The 20,458-nt window shown below is 42.8% G+C and overlaps 1 protein-coding gene across 1 annotated transcript; it reads left to right on the top strand.

The window, feature by feature from the left end:
- The first annotated feature begins 4,149 nt into the window (after window positions 1–4,149).
- On the top strand, window positions 4,150–19,886 carry gpn3 (GPN-loop GTPase 3). The gene is made up of 8 exons (XM_033043278.1): window positions 4,150–4,334; window positions 6,000–6,108; window positions 9,312–9,479; window positions 12,834–12,958; window positions 15,195–15,310; window positions 16,745–16,841; window positions 17,224–17,352; window positions 18,233–19,886. Exons 1-8 carry the CDS (start codon window positions 4,287–4,289, stop codon window positions 18,299–18,301), a joined length of 861 nt encoding a protein of 286 aa, XP_032899169.1. The 5' UTR covers window positions 4,150–4,286; the 3' UTR covers window positions 18,302–19,886.
- The last annotated feature ends 572 nt before the right edge of the window (window positions 19,887–20,458 follow it).

Here is a 20,458-nt window from a genome sequence, read left to right as displayed (position 1 = left end):
GGTGCAGGATTTCGTTGTCATCGAGGGCAGGTTCCTGCAAGTGCACCTGGACCGCGTCGATCTTTTGCCACATTCCCGAGGTGCCACGAAACTGCTCACCATCCTGGACTGTTTCACGAGGTGGCCGGAGGCAATTCCACTCTCGGATACCTCCGCCGAGGCTTGCGCCCGGGCTATGGCGGCCCACTGTATCACCCGTTTCGGGGTGCCATCCGACATCACCACAGACCGAGGGGCCCAGTCCTTGTGGTTGGCCTCTTCCTTGTGGTTGGCCCTGGCACAGCTCTACAGCGCCCGGCTGCACCAGACGATCGCCTATCACCTGCAGGCTAACGGGCTGAAGGCCCGGCTTACGGGTCCGGATTGGGTGGACCAGCTGCCCTGGGTCCTCCTGGGTATCCGTACCACGCCTAAGGAGGATTTGGCTGCTTCCTCAGCTGAGCTCGTGTATGGCTCAGTGCCTGGGGATTTCCTGCCTGCCGCCCGGGGTCAGGAGGTGTCGGCCCCGGCGTTGCTGGTCGGCCTTCGTGAACGGGTGCGCACGTTGGCTCCCATTCCCACTTTCAGGCATAGGTTGTCTGCGGTGCATGTGCCCGCGGTGTTACAACAGTGTGCCTACGTTTTCATCCGCAAGGACGCTCACCGCTTGCCACTGCAGCGGGTCTATGAAGGGCCTTTCCAGGTGCTGCGGGCCGGAGTCGCCACGTTCACGTTGGACGTGGGTTGCCGGCAGGAGTTCGTCTCCATCGGCCGTCTCAAGCCCGCCTACGTGGGAGGGGATAACCCGGTGGTCGTTGCTCCACCGCGACGTAGAGGTCATCCGCCAGCCGTTCCGCCCGTGCTGAGCACATCTGTTTCCAGCTTTGTTCCGCCGGTCCCCATTGTTACGACCGTCCCACCTACCGGCCCTGTTTTGCCGGCTCCTACTGTTACGCCCGCCCCGCTTGCGAGGGCCACGCGTTGTACCTCAGGTTCTGGGGGGGGCCCTGTAGCGGCACCTGCTGGTGCTCGCAGGTAGTCGAACCCTGCAGTCGGGTGCCTCGGGCATGTGACACTGGGGAGGGGTTGCGTTTCGCATGCTTTCTGGGCGTTGCCCCTTCCGTCGCTCTAGACCACCGTTGTGACTGGATTTGTTTTGTTGGTTGTGTGAGACGCATCGTATGTTTAACCGTTTTACGAATAAAACTTAACTTGAAACAATCGACTTTCGTCTCCATCCGCCAAAGAGTTGTATTTTCCTCGCAGATTTTAATTTCCTGCCACAGATATCATTGAGATATTATTGAGCACTTGAAATTATTGAGTCTGAAGAAGGGTCCCGCCCAAAATGTCCTCTATCTAGCCCTCCAGGGATGCTGCCTGATCCGCTGAGTTACTCCAGCACTTTGTGTTCTACGTTAAAAGCTTCCAAGTGCGAAAGCTACGTTAAATTGGCTTCCAAGTGCGAAAATCATTGATTTATACCGGCGATAAGCAAAAGCTGTGGTTTTGATTTTTGCAAATGTCAGAGCTAGGATGAGAATGAAAAAGTAAGACATAATAAATGTGCTCCTTGCCTCCCTCCTGCGTTAGTCTTGGTTAGCTGCTGCAGGTCTTGGCAAACAGACTCTCGTTCCAAAAAGGTGACCTGTTTCCTGGAGTCCATATCTCGTTTAGCGCCCGTTACTTCCAACCCCCACCGCAACCAAACAGCTGCAGATCCGAGCATCAGTAGCTAGGTTGGTTTATGGGAGTCTCCCTCTCTCCAGAGATGCTGCTCACCGTGGGCGTGGCCGACAGCGGGAGAAATTGATACAAAGCGGAGTGTAACAGCGTGAGAGTTCTAACGCCGTTAGACAAATGCCAACTAAACTTCACATCTCTTTAAGGTTCTGCTTCATAACCTCTTGAGGTAAGGGATTTATAAAAACACACCCAGTGCCATTTATGTTACAATTGATTTAATAACTACGTCTCAATTAACTGTTACGTGTTTTGTCTGGGTCACTTTTAAAATGTTATTTTCATTAATTATCTTAATCGGGTTTTTTAAATGAATCAGTGCAGGGTAAGCACGCACCAATACATGTACAATGCTAGTCAGTGCCTGTTGTGTTACAACAGTTGTTTATGAACTGCAATGGTAACTTGCAGTGCAGGCGCCGTTACTGAATTCTCCAATTTTAGGTAACATTTAACAACGCCCCTCTCTCTCTCCCCTCCCTCACACCCCCTCCTCTCCCCCCCCCCCCCATTCTCTACTCTCCCTCATACCCCCCCCCCCCCCCCCCCCATATGTCCACCTATCCGTCCTCCACAGACGCTGCCTAACCGTTACTCCAACGCTTTGTGTTTTATTTAATAAACTGCTACACCCACTTCCTCAAATCATATAACCCATCATCTCTCCTAGTACAATTATGTACTTTTCTATGAATTTGACAATTTTCAACTTTTATTTAGTTAACTGCAGAAAGTACACCCTCTCCTTGGATTTCTTTTCTCTACCATTGCAATGTATCTACTGTTTCTTGTCTATTCTGAAAAAATCTGCTTAAACATCTGATACTGGATTGACAAATCAATTTACCTAATTTGCTATCTTATAGATAACTCTATTTTCATTCCATCATTAATGTGCTAAGTAGGACACAGTAATGGAGACCCCTCCATTGCAATCAATTGTATTGGTGACTATCTACATTCATCTGAATCTGGATTACAATTTAAATTAAATGGTTCAATGATCAAACTTCTTTATGTAAACTTCACATTCATCCAATTGAATCCAGAGTTCAATATATGCAGATGACAGATACAAAATGCTGGAGTAACTCAGCGGGCATCATCTCTGGAGAGAAGGAATGGATGGCGTTTTGGGTCACCCATTCCTAAGAAGGGTCTCGACCCAAAACGTCACCCATTCCTTGTCTCCAGAGATGCTGCGTGTCCCACTGAGTCACTCCAGCATTTTGTGGTCTATCTTCGGTTTAAACCAGCATCTACAGTTTTATCCTACACATATGCCGATGATAAATTGATATATTTTACACTCTCTCGGATGTAAATTATACTTAATAGTTAATACAAGATCAATTAGCAAGTCGATTTTGCCATTGAAAAATTGATTGGTTTGTTAATATGCTCATGAAAGGGATATTGGAAATATTAATTTTATCATATGGATCACAATTAGTGGATTAGTTATTCCCTGTGGGAGGTTATATATAAGGATGAAGCTTCCACCTTTAACCCCAATTGCTCATTGGAATTTAGTTCATAGAAAGACTTTGAATGGAAAATAAATCACAGCTTTCCCGATAATAAATCTGTTTCTTTTGAATAACATACTGAGAACAAATCAGATGTGTCCACTAGAAAAAAACCATGCAAAGTACATCACTAATGTGGTGACAACTCTATTAACCAAATTTAATTTTGCCGATGGAAATACCTGAGAAAACTGACCAATTAAGTAATATGTGAAGAAGGGTCTCGACCCGAAACGTCACCTTTCCTTTTCTCCAGAGATGCTGCCTGACCCCCTGAGTTACTTTGCGTCCTTTTGTGTAAATCAGATTCTGCAGTTCCTTGTTTCTATAGTTATATAAAGCTTTTCTCCCCCAATCATCTTCTTTAATTGCTGGTAAAAATATGGAATCAAATAAATATTCTTCAAAATATTTATAATTCTTAATTATAAATGTCACTATTTTACCACTGAGAGCATAGGAACAGCTGCCTTCTTAATATCTTTGGTAGTTTATACTAAAGAAGGTTGTGGAGGTTCAGTTCAAGATGGAGAGCAATAGCATTTTAGATATTAAGAAATGGGGTGATGCTGGTATAAAAGATTAGCCTTGTGGAGGAGACACAGAGTTAGCAGCTTCTCACTGCATAACCTAATGACCATAATCTTTGAGACACAGGTAACTACAGATGCTAGGATGTTAAGCAAACCCTTGTCTACTTCCCAGCTTCTCTCAATACCCTCACCAATACTTTGTACAATAGTCTCTATGTATTGTGTGAAAGGCCCGTTGTGCTTCAGTCTGTACATATGATAATTAAACACGTTGGACTCTTACTAAAGCCGTTGATGTCGCAGACTGCTGCCACTCGTGTTTGAGGCGCGGGGTTACTGCCCGCAAGGAGCCGCCGCCTGCGCGCGGAGCGAAATGCGCGATTACGCCGCTGTCACCGCGACCGGGCTTCCGTAGCCGGGCGCCATGGCGACGAGGTGGAGGCCTACCCCTACCTGAAGGCCGCGGAATCCGAAGAGATTCCCCGCCATTAACTGGCCCGGGATGCCTCGATATGCCCAGCTGGTGATGGGGCCCGCCGGCAGTGGCAAGGTACTTGCGGTCTTTGGCAGCAAATGGCGCCGGCGCGCGTTCGCGGAGGGTGGACAACATCGGCCGAGCCTGATCCTGAGCCTGGCTGCGTCAGCCGTCCTCGTGGCTTCGTTAAACTCCTATAAACTCCACCAAATAAATCTATTGCACCGTTTTTCAGTAATTCTGCGATGTCAAGATTGCCTCAAGACTAAAGAGCATTCATGTAACATGGAATAATTAAAATCCTTTGGTCCCTGATTCAACTCTTCAGCAACGCGTTTCAGATTAAACAACTGCATTACGACACTTATTTTAAACTTTCTTATGTTGTTAAACCCTTTCAATATGCCAGGAATCAGAAGATAAATCTTCTATTCCGATCCTTTACAATTAAAAACAAACTGCTCACTTTCTTCTCAAAACGACATTTATGGCTTCTGTAACAGGATACCTAAAACGATCCCATACCTCTCATTGTATTCTTATTCCACTTTATAGATCTTTGGTAACACTCACAAGCCATCAGGCTAATGAACACTACAAAGACCAACTAAATTCCAAACTAGAAACTGTCTTGGTTGCAGAAGAGGCTTCAGGCTTTGTTCTGTTTTGAACTAATACTATTTAAAATTTATTGAATTAATTATGTTTGCTTTAGGAATAGGAATACTTTATTGTCACATGTGACTAGGCGCAGTGAGATTCTTTGCTTGCATTCACAATGTATGCAGCCACCTACGACGCTGACAAAGTTACAAAGCAAGCCGGCTCCCCCTTTTGTCTCCCCCCCAACAGTTCCCCCATGCCGGGTCCCCATTGTCCTTTGTCCCACCTCCCCCATTGTCCATTGTTCTCCCCCCACCTCCCTCACGGTGGTCCTCCACGCTCTCATCGACCCGCGAGGCTTCACCACTGCCGAGGCCCCATCATTGCGAAGCTTCACTATTGAGTACTGTGTTTACAGACCTGTTCTGCTGCAAGTTTACGAATTTCATCAGTTTTGGTACATATGCCAATTAAACACTCTTGACTCTTGTATTTCAGCTAATGAACAATCGGTTTATGCCTGAATTCTCAACAGCCTTTAAAGGACACTTAATTTTTGTACAAAAGCTTCAACATCTTAATGTGGATTTCATTTCTTTGCAGTTTATAACATTATCTGAAACGTTTGCTGAAATTATTTTGTGATTTTAATGTGATCTTGTGACCTCGTGATTTTGTGATCAGGCATCAATTGAGTTATTTTCTTTAAAAATATTCTGTGATGGGTTATAACAGTAATTATATAGTCTTGATGAAAATGATCATATAAATTTAATTGGAATTTAATGCTAAACTAAACATACTTTTGGACTAGATGTCAAAGAGTCAACACGGAAACTGGTCCTTCAGCTCAACCTGCCTATCTACACTAGTCCCACCTGTTTGCATTTGGCTCATATTTCCCTTTAAATCTTTCCTAACCATGTACTTGTCAAAATGTCTTTTAAATGTTGTTATACTACCTGATGTCAATGTGTTTAGATGTGGTATATGTATGTTTCTTGAGTGACCCTCTACAATATTGCAAAATTTGAATCATAATGCATTATAGGTGCAGAGATGTAGGAAAATGTTAATGTTCTTTAATTTGTATATTTAACCGTGTGGTCCATACTGTATAATCTTCTTTCATTCCAGAGCACTTACTGTTCTACCATACAGCAGCAATGTGAGGTGTTGAATCGGTCTGTGCAGGTTGTGAACCTTGACCCTGCTGCCGAATACTTTGATTATTCTGTTTTGGCAGGCAAGTTGGCTTATGATTTTTGCAAATTATCTTTAAAATGTTGATAAAAAAAATTATACATACATTAGATTTATAAACATACTTTTGAAGTATGTTAATATCTCGTGCAAACAAAATGATGTACCCGTATTTCCCGGCAATGAAGGCGCTATTTTTTACCCAAAAATAAGGCACGAAAATTTACCTGCGTCTTGGAGGCTGAAGGTTAGGTTGTTAGCCAAGAAAGATAGACTTCGCTATCCCTCAGTACAGCAACATCAAGAACGATGTTGCTGTACTGAGGGATATCCAAGTGTATCCCTCATCGCTGGCAGCTGTTGAGAAGCGGCTGTAAAAGGACAGCACCATTGGGGGGGGGGGGGGGGAAGAGTTCCTTTCACAGCGTGTGGGGAGTCTGGCCCGGGTCAGCACGGCCTGGGCTACACAAATTGGCTGGGCCGCCAGGGGTAAAGATGCGGGGTTGGCAGGAGCGTTGAGAAGGACGGGGTCGGGGATCATGCCAGCAACTCACTCACTCACTCACTGCTGCCACGGCCCTCTCCCCCTCTTTTTCCCATAGTATAGGGGAAGTAAGAACTAGAGTGCATAGGTTTAAGGAAAGAGGGAAAATATATATTAGGAGCCTGAAGGGCAAACTTTTCAAACAGAGGGTGATGGGTATGTGTAATGAGTTGGAGGAAATAGTTGGCAGATATAGTAATAATATTAAAAAGACATTTGGACATGTACATGGATAGGAAAGGTTTAGAGCGATAAGGGCCAAACATGGGCAAATGGGGCTAGCTTAGATGAGGCACCTTGCTCGCCACGGATGAGTTGGGTCGAAGGCTCAGTTTCCCTGCTGTAGAACTCTATGATTCTAGACTTCCTTTTCTGTTGATTTACTGGCAAGTCTAAGTGATGATTTTCTTTAATATTTTGTCTTTGTAATTTATTTTTAATATCCTTCAGTGTTGAAGACATATCATGAGCAAATTCCTCAATTTTATCATTCTCCTTTGTGAAACATCTTTAATTTGGGATTTTAATTAAATGTAATTTTCTTTTCACATTTCATATTCCTTTACAGTAAGCAAAAAGACCATTTGACCAATTGGGGGCAATGCCAGCTCTCAGATCAACCCCATTCCCTGTAATCTATTCTTTATCCCATGCCCATTAACTTTCTCTTCACCAATATGGGAGGTAATTTGCAGTAGCAAAATAACAATCTGTCTGTGTGATTTTCCCCTGGGTATGCCAGCTTCCTCCAACATCCCAGAGAAGTGCTGGCATACCCAGAGGAAAACCACACAGACAGGGAGAATGTGTGCATTTCCACAGCCAACACCTGATGCCAAGTTTGAGCCTGATCTCCAGAACTGTGAGGCAGCAGCACTACATGTTCTGTCACTGTGGCGCCGGTACTTATGTTTTAGTTAAATACAATAAGGCTGTTAATAAATCCATTAAAATATAATTCGCTGATTATGAGCTGAAGAAACGCATTGAAGTCAGGTGAATAGGAGTGTTGTTTCTGGCCCTGTAGTTAGCATAGAACAGTACGGCACAGGAACAGGCTCTTTGTCTCCCACTAGGTTTGCGCCATACATGGTGCGAAGTTCAACTAATAATAAATGATCCATATACCTCCATTTCCTGTATATGCATGTGGTCCAGAGTCTAGTTAGTAATATCCTAATAAGTTTACAGTCTGTCCTTTGGAGCAAGAAAATGCCTGCAGGCTAAATTGTCATTGTACTCCTCCCCATACTGTATCTTTTTACATACACTGGGACATAAGTTCCAAGACACCTTGTACACAGTTGTTATTATTCTCACAAAGACTTGCTAGATAACCGTGTGGGAATTGGAACGGGGTGCACTGAAAAATTGGCAGCTCTTCATAAGCTTAATTCTGATTTTATGATATATTCACTTGGTTTTGCAAAAGAAAGTGAACATTTAGTTGTCACAATTCTCACTTTTAAATATTTTGACGCAATGTCCAGTTTTAAAATGGATATAAATTTGGAATCTCAGAGTAAGTTAAGCTTTCTTCTGTTAATTGATCAAGATAGGGGACTTCTGCAAAGATTTTGTTTGTGGATTTTAGCTCTGCATTCAACACTATTGTGCCAGAGCTACTACTCTCCAAACTCTCCCAGTTGACTGCCTGAACCCCTCTGTCAGTGGATCACCAACTTCATGACAAACAGGAAGCAGCATGAGAGGCTGGGAAAGCACATCTCAGACCCGCTGACCCTCAGCATAGAAGCACTGCAAGGCTGTGTACTCTCCCCTCTCCTTTACTCTCTCTACACCAACGACTGCACCTCCACAGACTCCTCTGTCAAGCTTCTCAAGTTTGCGGACCTCACAACCCTAATTGGGCTGATCCAGGATGGGGAGGAATCTACCTACAGACAGGAAGTGACACAGCTGGTGTCCTGGTGCCATCGCAACAACCTGGAGCTCAATGCTCTTAAGACGGTGGGATTGATTGTAGATTTTAGGAGAGCTCCCTCTCCCCTCCCCCCACTCACCATCAACAACACTACAGTCACATTTGAGGAGTCATTTAAGTTCCTTGGAACCATCATCTCCACTGACCTTAAATGGGAGGCCACCATCGACTACATAGTCAGAAAGGCCCAACAGAGGATGTACTTCCTGCGGCAGTTGAGGAAACACAATCTGCCGCAGGCAATGATGGTCCAGTTTTATACTGCCATCATAGTGTCGGTCCTCACCTTCTCCAGCATGGTCTGGTTTGGCTCAGCCACCAAACATGATATACGGAGGCTGCAGCGCATCGTTCGATCAGCCGAGAAGGTTGTTGGCTGCAACCCTCCCCCCCCCCCCCCATCAACGAACTGTACATTGCAAGGGCCAGGAAGCGAGCGGGCAAGATCATCTCTGACCCCTCTCACCCTGGCCACAAACTCTTTGAAGCACTTATCTCTGGAAGGCGACTCCGGACTATCAAAGCCGCCACAGGCAGACATAAACAGCTTTTTTTCCACAAGCAGTAGCTCTACTCAACAGCCAAAGATCTGTAGCCTCCTTTTGCTCTGGTATTTTATTTCATTCTCCACATGTTTAAATTATAATGTTTTATTTTTAATTGTCTACTGTATGTTATGTTGTTACTTGCGAGCAAAGCATCAAGGCAAATTCCTTGTATGTATGCATACTTGGCTAATAAAATGTATTCACTTCAGATATCCGGGAGCTCATCCAAGTAGACGATGTGATGGAAGATGACTCATTGAGATTTGGTCCAAATGGTGGGCTCATTTACTGCATGGAATACTTTGCCAACAACTTTGATTGGTTGGCAGATTGCCTTGGGCACATGGAGGATGATTATATACTCTTTGATTGTCCAGGTACGTACTGATCTATATTTATTTCCTCTACTGCTCTGGGTATCTTTGTTGGCAGATTCTCAGGATTGAGGTTGACCAGGTTCCATCACAGTTCTGTGGGTTGTCAGGTAACAAGTGAGAATTTGCAAACCACCGCAGATGGAGTTTGATGGTGACGGTAAGTGGGTTCTTTTAGGATTGGGTTTATTATTGTCACTTGTCACTGAGGTACAGTGAAAAGCTTTGTTTTCCATGTTATCCAAACAGACCAGATGTACCATCAGTTCAAGCTCAATAGATAGAGCAAAGGGGAAGATACAGAGTGCAGAATATAGTTCTCAGCATTTTAGCATAGCAGTTCCAAAGACATAATCCAATGTCCACAATGGGGTTATTGGACAGTACCCTAGCTTATGGAAGGACCATTTCGGCGCTTTGGCACAAATTGACCATGCCAACCTAGATACCTGATCTCAACTATTCCCTTTGCCCCGTTTGGCCTAAATCCCATGGTCTGATAATTCCCAAAAGAGGATGTTGCAAATCTTCCAGGAGGCTTTGAACTATGATCTTCCTCCGAGAACATAGAAAAGTACAGCACAGAAGGCTGAAGAAGGGTCTCAACCCGAAACGTCACCCTTCTCTCCAGAGATGCTGCCTGTCCCGCTGAGCTACTCCAGCTTTTTGTGTCTATCTTCGGTTTAAACCAGCATCTGCAGTTCCTTCTTACACAGAAACAGGCCCTTTGGACCACAATATCTGTGTCGAATGTGATGCTAAAATACCCTAATCTCATCTGCCTGCGCATGATCCATATCCATGTGCTTATCTAAAAGCTTCTAAATGCCACTGGCAGCTTATTCCAGGCACTCACCAGTTATAGAATCATAGATTGATACGGGAGAAACCAGAGGTTCTTCGTGCCTCTGGTGAATCTCTGAAAGACTTGTCTCATTAGTCTCATTTCTCTCCCATTACCCAATAGCTGTTCAATTTTTCATCCTTCAATTTCTCATCTATCAACACCTTTACAAGAAAAATATTCTAAATTTTAGCAATTCTGTGTAATAGGAAACCATTATAAGGTCATAAGTGACAGTAGCAGAATTAGGCCATTCGGCCCATCAAGTCTACGCCGCCATTTAATCATGGCTGATCTATATCTCGATCTATCCCGATATCAACATCGGGAGCCTGGGAGCTCCAAACCGGCGCGGCCTTGTCGGCTTCGGAAGCCGCGGTCTCCGGTAAGGAAGCGGCCGTTCCAGGTGGCCCAGCCGCTGAGAGGACTCCCGACGCCGGGGCAACAGCACCCGGCGAGAACGGCCAGGAACATCGGGCCTCCGTAGAGGCAATAGCGGAGGCCTCAATAGGCCTGACTTTGGGAGAACTGGGGATGGGGACTGGACATTGTGCCTTCCCCCACAGTGGTAACCATTGTGGGGGGATGATTTTTGTGTGTAAGTGATTATTTTAGTTTGTGTCCAAGATGGCTGTCGGAAGGGAGAGTGTACGCTGGCGCGGTTTAGCTGCCGCTGCCCTCTCTTCACATTGTGTTTTTGATTTTTTTTGTCTTTGGATCGAATTCTGTCTTTAATTTGTGTATTGGTGATGTCTTTATTATTTATTTTACTCCGATTATATGTTTTTTACTCTTGTTAAATTCTGTAAGGTGTCCTTGAGACTTTTGAAAGGCGCCCACAAATAAAATTTATTATTATTATTATCTCTCCCTCCTAACCCCATTCTCCTGCCTTTTCCCCTATAACCGCTGACACCCGTACTAATCAAGAATCTATCATGGAGACACTAGGAACTGCAGATGCTGGAATCTTGAGCAAAATACAAAGTGCTGGAGTAGCTCAGTGGAGCTTGAAGTGGGTCATGACCTGAAATGTCATCTGTCCATACCCTCCACCGATGCTGCCTGACTCGCTTAGTTACTCCAGCACTTTGTGTTTTGCTCATTTCTGGTTTGGCTCTTTTGCCAATTACTTTAAATCTGAGACCTCTGGTTATACAATCATTTTTATTTAAAATGCTATTAGGTTCATGTAACAATAGCTTCCCCTGCAGCAAAATCTTTTTTTGTTAATCATTCATTCATTCATTAACAAGACCACAATGTATTTCCCATCTTGAATTCTGCTTAAAATGGTGGTCATCTTAAATTAATGCTGTGTGTTTGATGAAGGTACTGCATTCAAAGACCTTAACTCAATGACATATACTATTTAAAAAAATATATAAATTAGTTAAAGAAAATGATAATTTAATTGTATTGAGTTATGGTATTCCAAATGCCTTATGATTATTTTCCCTTCCTCTCCTGAAGCTATCGACTCTTGAAGTATGAATGTAGACTCAAGGAACCGCAGATGCTGATTAAAAAGACACAAAGTGTTGAGATTACTCAGCAGGGCCAGGCAGCATTTCTGGAGGGCAATGGATAGGTGATGTTTTGGGTTGGGACCCTTCTTCAGACTGATTATAGCATGAGGGAGAAAGCTGGGGATGCAACAATATGAATGTTAGCAGCCCCAAAACCCTTTATTTATTTGGCGAATTCAAACAGTGATCATTAGTATGAATCATAACAACGCTCAATCAAAAGAAAGCAGGAAAAAACAGTATCAATATCCATATTAGAATTTTCTAATCTACAGTTGCAAAGGTATGGTTTGGATAGGATCTAGTGATCTGTACAACCAAGCATCCTGCATGATGATCCTTTTACCACAGCACCATCTGGTGATTTTGATTTGGGGTTTAGATAGATAGAATCTTTATTTGCCACACGACCAGGGTTGGTGGTATTTGGGTTCGGTACATGATGGTACACTGCTTTAGTCACATTAACACTAATAACACAGATCACAGTAATAAAGTGCATCCATACCACATCACAAATCACAAATCTCACCAACAATACATAGTGCAAAAGAACAGACAAAGACCATAGACAAGACACTGTATACATCAAAAGTCCTTAATATTGACTGTTATTGGAGGGAATTGAGTGTTCTTATTGCTGAGGGGAAGAAACTGTTTTTAAAGCGTGTGGATTTTGTAGCAAGTGACCTGAGGCGCCTCCCTGAAGGGAGAGACTGGAAAAGGTGGTTTGCTGGATGGGAGGGGTCCGAGATGATCTTTATTGCCCGTTTTGAGGTACGTTGGAGGTAAATGGAATGGATTGAGGGGAGGGGGGAGTTGATGATCCTGGAGGCCTTGGAGACAAAGTAGGCATTTCTTATGGGAGAGTTGTATTTCCGGATTCACTTCCTATCAGAGCCTTTTATTTTAAATGTAATAAGTTCTAACTATTGGATCTGAAAATGCATTGTATCTTAATGTGTTTTTATCGATTATTTATAGGACAGATTGAGCTATATACTCACCTGCCAATAATGAAACAGCTTGTGGACCAGTTACAGCAGTGGGAGTTTCGTGTTTGTGGGGTATTTCTAGTTGATTCTCAGTTTATGGTGGAGTCGTTTAAGGTAATGAACACCATTCAATAATTGAAGATGTTGTTGTATCTTATTATTGTTTAACGAGTTATTATATCTGCAATTTTTAATAGATTGACATGCAAAAGGAGAACGTGTAATCTACTTTTCCCCCAATTATATTTTCTATTTTTTAGCATTGGTTTAATCTTTGACTTATTGGAGAACAAATCCAGACAATCGGCAGTATAGTACACATTCTTCTATGTAGGGTTAGATTCTGAGTACTAGCTGCCTATTCGATTACTGGAGCCACAGTAGTAGGTTTGCATCTGATACAGTTCCTTTCTAATTAATTGGGATGGACTTTTCAAGAGATCAGATAGCAGAGTTTGTTTCCCCCGCCCCCCCCCCCTCATTTTAAATTAATAACACCTGGGTCATTTGTTACTAACTCCATCTGCGACGGGTGAAATCAACATGTCAGAAATAGAATGTGGGATCTATATTACACATTTAACCCAAACATTTTCCACCAGCATTCTTTTTGATAGATTGGACTAAAACAATAGACAATAGGTGCAGGAGTAGGCCATTCGGCCCTTCGAGCCAGCACTGCCATTCAATGTGATCATAGCTGATCATCTCCAATCAGTACCCCGTTCCTGCCTTCTCCCCATATCCCCTGACTCCGCTATTTTTAAGAGCCCTATCTAGCTCTCTCTTGAAAGCATCCAGAGAACCTGTCTCCACTGCCCTCTGAGGCAGAGAATTTCACACTCACCACTCTCTGTGAGAAAAAGTGTTTCCTCGTCTCCGTTCTGAATGGCTTACTCCTTATTCTTAAATTGTGGCCCCTGGTTCTGGACTCCCCCAACATCAGGAACATGTTTCCTGCCTCTAGCGTGTCCAAGCCCTTAACAATCTTATATGTTTCAATGAGATACCCTCTCATCCTTCTAAACTCCAGAGTGCACAAGCCCAGCTGCTCCATTCTCTCAGCATATGACAGTCCCGCCATCCCGGGAATTGACCTTGTAAACCGACGCTGCACTCCCTCAATAGCAAGAATGTCCTTCCTTAAATTAGGGGACCAAAATTGCACACAATACTCCAGGTGTGGTCTCACTAGGGCTCTGTACAACTGCAGAAGGACCTCTTTGCTCCTATATTCGATTCCTCTTGTTATAAAGGCCAACATTCCATTCACTTTCTTCACTGCCTGCTGTACCTGCATGCTTACTTTCATAGACTGATGTACAAGGACCCCCAGATCCCATTGTACTTTGCCTATTCCCAACTTGATGCCATTTAGATAGTAATCAGCCTTCCTGTTTTTGCTACCAAAGTGGATAACCTCACATTTATTCGCATTAAACTTCATCTGCCATGCATCTGCCCACTCCCCAACCTGTCCAAGTCACCCTGCATTCTCATAGCATCGTCCTCACAGTTCACACTGCCACCCAGCTTTGTGTCATCTGCAAATTTGCTAATGTTACTTTGAATCCCTTCATCCAAATCATTGATGTATATTGTAAATAGTTGTGATCCCAGCACCGAGCCTTGCGGTACCCCACTAGTCACTGCCTGCCATTCTGAAAGGGACCCGTTAATCCCTACTCTTTGTTTCCCGTCTGCCAACCACTTCTCTATCCATGTCAGCACTCTACCCCCAATACCATGTGCCCTAATTTGGCCCACTAATCTCCTATGTGGGACCTTATCAAATGCTTTCTGAAAGCCCAGGTACACTACATCCACTGGCTCTCCCTTGTCCATTTTCCTAGTTACATCTTCAAAAAATTCAAGAAGATTAGTCAAGCATGATTTCCCCTTCGTAAATCCATGCTGACTCGGCCCGATCCTGTTACTGCTATCCAAATGTTCGGCTATCTTATCTTTTATAACGGGTCTTTCAGTCCGCCGAGTCCACTCCAACCATCGATCACCCGTTCATACTAGTTCTATGTTATTGCACTTTCTCATTCACTCCCTACACATTAGGGGCAATTTACAGAGACCAATTAACCTACAAACCCACATGAATTTGGGATGTAGGAGAAATCCGGAGGAAACCCATGCAGTCACAGGGGGAACGAGCAAACTCCACAGACAGCAGCCAAGGATCGAACCCAGATCTCTGGCGCAGTGAGGCAGCAACTATACCAGCTGCCCCACTGTGCCAATCTTAAATCATGCATGATTTCTCTTAATTGTACGTGCATGGCATAATTCTATTTCTTTCTGCAAAACATGCACATATGTAACATTACAATTTTCTTAGTTTGTATCAGGTGTAATGGCAGCCCTCTGTGCTATGGTGTGTCTGGAAATTCCGCAGGTCAACATCATGACAAAAATGGATTTACTTAACAAGAAAGCAAAAAAAGAAATTGAAAGGTAAGCAAAAATTTATTTTGTGACTAATGATTATATTGACAAATACACGTGGTATTGACAAATAAAGTGGTGCACGGTTTCGGAGAGGAATTTTGTTTACCAGCCTTTACATTTTTGAATAACAAATTGCAGATGATAATTACTTTTAGAATGAAGATGATATAAAATGCTGGAGTAACAGCGGGACAGGTGGCATATCTGGAGAGAAGGAATTGGTGACGTTTCGGGTCGAGACCCCTCTTCAGACTGAGAGTCTGGGGGAGAGGGAAATTAGATATGGAAGGGTATAAAGAGCATGTATTTGTGAAAAGGACAGTTTAAAGCAGACGATGATCAAGGAAATGTAGAATAGTTAATTGTTGGCTGAGGGGAAAATGACAACAAGGCATACAAAATTAATCAGGAGGACAGTAAAACTAGTTGGAGCACTAGGGTGGGGGAGTGACAGTGAGAGGGAAACCAAGGGCTACTTCAAGTTAGAGAAATCAATATTCATACCGCTGGGTTGTAAACATTCCAAGCGAAATATGAGGTGCTGTTCCTCCAATTTGTGTTTGGCCTCACGTTGACAGTGCAGGAGACCTAGAACATAAAGGTCAGTATGGGAATGGAATGGGGAGTTAATGTGTTTAGCAATTGGCCGATTTATGTAGGCCCAAGCGGACAGAGCAAATGTGTTCAGCAAAACGATCGTCCAGTCTACGCTTGGTTTCGTCGATATATAAGAGTCCACACCGGAACAGCGCATACAGTAGATGAGGTTGGAGGAGGTGCAAGTGAATCTGTGCCTCACCTGAAAGAACTGTTGGGGTCCTTGGATGGAGACGCTGCAGGAGGTGTAGGGACAGATGTTGCATCTCCTGCCGTGGCAGGGGAAAAGTACCTGGGGAGGGGGTGGTTTGGGCGGGAAGGGATAAGTTAACCAGGGAGCTGCAGAGGGAACGGTCTATGTGGAAAACGGTAAGGGGTGGGGATAGGAAGATGTGGAGATGGTGAAAGTGTTGGAGTGAAAGGTGAGGACTAGGGGCACTCTGTCCTTGTTGCGACTAGGGGGAGGTGGAACAAGAGTGGAGCTGCGGGATACCGAGGAGACCCGTGTGAGAGCCTTGTCTATGAGGAAAGGGGGAACCCCCATTCCCTAAAGACTGGTATGGAATACCTCATCTTGGGCGCAGATGCGGCATAGACAGAGGAATTGGGAGTAGAGGATAGAGTCTTTGCAGAAGGCAAGGTGAGAAGTGTAGCCTAGATAGCTCTGGGAGTCAGTACGTTTATAATAGACGTCAGTCGATAGTCTATTGATATCTCCTTGATCTCATCGTCATTTGAAAATCTACTTTGCAAAATTGTTGTATTTCATAATCGTTGTCTACATTTACAGAATTTGTTCTGTGGCAATATCAATAATATTTCCATCTAATTATTTTCATTAAGATATTTAGACCCCGATATGTATTCACTGATGCAAGACTCCTCTGATATTTGGAAAAGCAAGAAATTTAAGAAATTAACCAAAGCAATTTGTGGATTGGTAAGTGTCATTTGCTGAAATCAAAGAAACTAAATTGTAATTAGCTGAATATAAACCAGCGATCCTACACTATCCTACACACTAGGGACAATTTACAATCTTTTCAAAGCCAATGAACCTACAAATCTGTACGTCTTGGAAGTGTGGGAGGAATCCGGGGAAAACCCACGCAGTCATGGGTAGAACATACAAACTCCATACAGACAGCACCCGTAGTCAGGATTGGTGCTGGGTCTTTGGCGCTGTAAGGCAGCAACTCTACTGCTGCGTCACTGTGCCGCCCCATCTCCGGTAAAATTTTGGGGATTCAGAATATGCTAAGCTATTTGATAGGTTTGCCATCGGGAAGATTTTTTGGGATGATCTTTAACTCTCTTTTTAGGTTGATGACTACAGCATGGTTCGTTTTTTGCCATTTGACCGTTCCGATGATGAAAGTATTTCCATCACTCTTCAGCACATTGACTTTTCCATTCAGTATGGAGAGGACTTTGAAGTCAAAGAACCAAAGGTGAGTGTGGAAAGTTATTCATGTATAGGATTTTATTTCAGTGATACTATTCTTCCCCTTTCAGCCAATCATCTTCACCCCCATGGACTGGTATTCCGTGATGGTTCAGCACGTGATGCAATTGATGTAATCAATTGTTGCATTACCTTGCATCTCTCATTTATTTAAAAAACCTGTCTTTCCAACCTCGACACAGAAAGTGTTGAGTCAGAACGAGCTGCCAGAAGTAATAGTTGAGGCAGGTTATAACAACATTTAAAGGACAGGTACATGGATGGGAAAGGGTTAGAGGGATTGGGACTAGCTTGGATGGGGCATCTTGGTCGGCATGGATGAATTGGGCCAATTTGCCTGTTTCTGTGTTGTATGACTAGACATTAAAAGCACATCAACAGGTGTGCAAACAAGTGACATTAAAAGCACATCAACGTTTTAAGCAGCATTTAGACTGCCATACAAACATGCAGGGAATTGGCATCATGGTCGACACAGATGTCATGGGCCGAAGAGCCCATTCCTCTACTGTATTGTTCTATGTTTTACTTTGATCAGTTATCCAAGGGTTTCTGATGCCCATGAAATCCAAGACGACATTTCTCCAGGAGAGCAGGGAGAATAACTAATTGATTTACAAATGCTGATGCTGTGAAAGTGTGATGTTGAGACCAATAAATGAATACCTTTATTTAAAGCGTGATCTTTACTTTGTTTCCCATAGGTTATCTTAAAAACAAAAAAATTAGTATCAAAAATCCTATGCTAACATGTAGATAATAGTAAAACACTGTATCTTTCAGATACAAAACATTGCATTGAAAGACCTGAGGATTTTCAGCATTTACTTGCATCATGAAGTTTACTAATGAATTCTTCATTGCAGGAGCAAGAAGAGGATCCTGATGCTCCAAGCATGAGCGATCAATTTTTCCACGGTGCAAGTGCTGACTGAACTCCTGGATGTGATCGAGTACTTGGGCCCAGTTAAACAATCGATTTGGAAACCATTAACACTGTGCCTTACCAGGCAATTTAAGACCTTGTTTAGGAACTTGGCTTATTTGCACTGTTGTGTGAAGATGAATCAGATCCTTCAATAGGTATATGAAAGTGATGACTATTTTTGAAGTTGCTTGGATTAATTATGTGCTGGCAAGTTACCAACTGCTGAAGAGGTCTTCTGTTTGATGCCAATAACATTTCAGTGCTGTTTGGAATGACCACTGGCAAACCAATTTTATTTAAACTATAAAATATCAGGATCATAAAAGGTTGTTTGCTGGAAATTGTTGCAAAGATTTAAGTATATTTTCCCCATTTATTTACTGCAAACTTTGCAGGCACCTTATGAATGTTGTTTATGATAGTTTACAAAGTGAGACATGACTGGAATTGTAAAATTAGCAGCAATGGTTTTTATCTTGGTAAATCTCATATTTGGATACACCAAAATGCTTTCTACTTAAGGCAGTTTTAATCGTGCGGTTAGCAGAGATCAGTAGAATCTATCATGTTCTGTCTTACGCAAAGTACCCATTGTACTTCCATAGCACAAGATGTGTATGTGTGTGTATATATATATATATATATATATATATATATACACACACACACACACAAGTCAAAATAATTCTAATCCCAGGAAGATTATTTATAAAATGTTAATATAAAGTTGAAATAACATCAAATGTCTTCTAGTTCCAATTTAACATTTCTTATAAAGGCAGACTTTAAACAGATTACTTGGGAATGTGGAACAAAGGTAAAAAAAATGGAATTAAGGTACAGGTCATTCTTAACCTCAGTAAATGGAGCATAAAGTTGATTTCCTCCTTCTGTTACAACATTACTGGCTACATTCACAGCTTAACTGGAAATCAAACTTATTTCTTCATTTGTATTTCATGGAAAAAAAAGTCCAATTCATATTTTATTTCTGTTCAAATGTTGTCGTCATACTCACTAGCGCCTGCTTTTATAGTAAAAGTCTAAAGTGAAATTATTTTGTTTCATCGATAAAATTGAGATATTAATGCACATAAACCATACTTTTGTAACAGCTGAAGATATTTCGCAATTATAATTTTACAGCAATTACATATGTCGTGGATCATTTATTTGTAAACTCTTCAATCAATTTTCTTAAATTCCTGGCTTGACTAAAATGTCTTGTTTGAAGGAAGTGCCCCGAAGCACCTTTGCTGGAAGATGTAGATTTTGATGTTGGCAAAATATGAATTGATAAAATAGTTCTTGAATTAGGTTGCTCAAAGGATTGAACTGAAAACGGAAAAGTGTTCTCTATGTCTGTTTAGTCAATCAACCAACCATGTTTTATCAATACATGTTCTTGGGTATGGTTAATTGTGAAGATTGTGTGCACACTCAAAATGAATGTGAGTCTGGAGGATGACAGTTTGAATGCTAACAAAAAGGATAAGCTCAAACCAAATCCATGTTACTCTCCCCATCACCAAGGACAAAATCTAATGTTTTGTTTAATTGTTTTGTAATAAAGGAAGCCTATTTGAGTCACAGGATATTTTGTACTTAATGTTGATACACCTGGCATAGGGTGGCGCAGCGGGTAGAGCTGCTGCCTTGTAGCGCCAGAGACACATGTCTCCCTGTGATCGGTGGGTTTCCTCTCGCATCCTAAAGATGTGCAGGTTGGTAGATTAATTAGTTTCAGTAGCTTGTCCATGTTGTGTAGGGAGTGGCCGAGAAAGCAAGACAGGCAAATGGTACTATGTAGATGGGGCAGACACAAAATGCTGGAGTAACTCAGGACAGGCAGCATTCTGAAGAAGGGTCTTGATCCGAAACGACACCCATTCCTTCTCTCCAGAGATGCTGTCTGACTCGCTGAGTTACTCTAGCACTTTGGTATTATCCAGCATATGCAGTTCTGTTTCCACTTAATTGGCCTGTTGGCTCCAGACATGCAAGCTATCAATGGGCTGCAGGGCACATGGGAGCTACCAGTTTGTTCCTAAATGCAATTAACCACTACACGAATGCATGGGGGGCTGATAAGCCTTTGAACACGGGTGGATAACTTGTGCAGATATTTGGACGCATTATACACAGTAGGAGAGGAGTTCTCCGC

Source organism: Amblyraja radiata, chromosome 25 (assembly GCF_010909765.2).
Source record: "Amblyraja radiata isolate CabotCenter1 chromosome 25, sAmbRad1.1.pri, whole genome shotgun sequence".
Taxonomy (NCBI): Eukaryota; Metazoa; Chordata; class Chondrichthyes; order Rajiformes; family Rajidae; genus Amblyraja; species Amblyraja radiata.
Note: the sequence above shows the minus strand (reverse complement) of the source record. Positions and strands in the feature narration are given on the sequence as shown.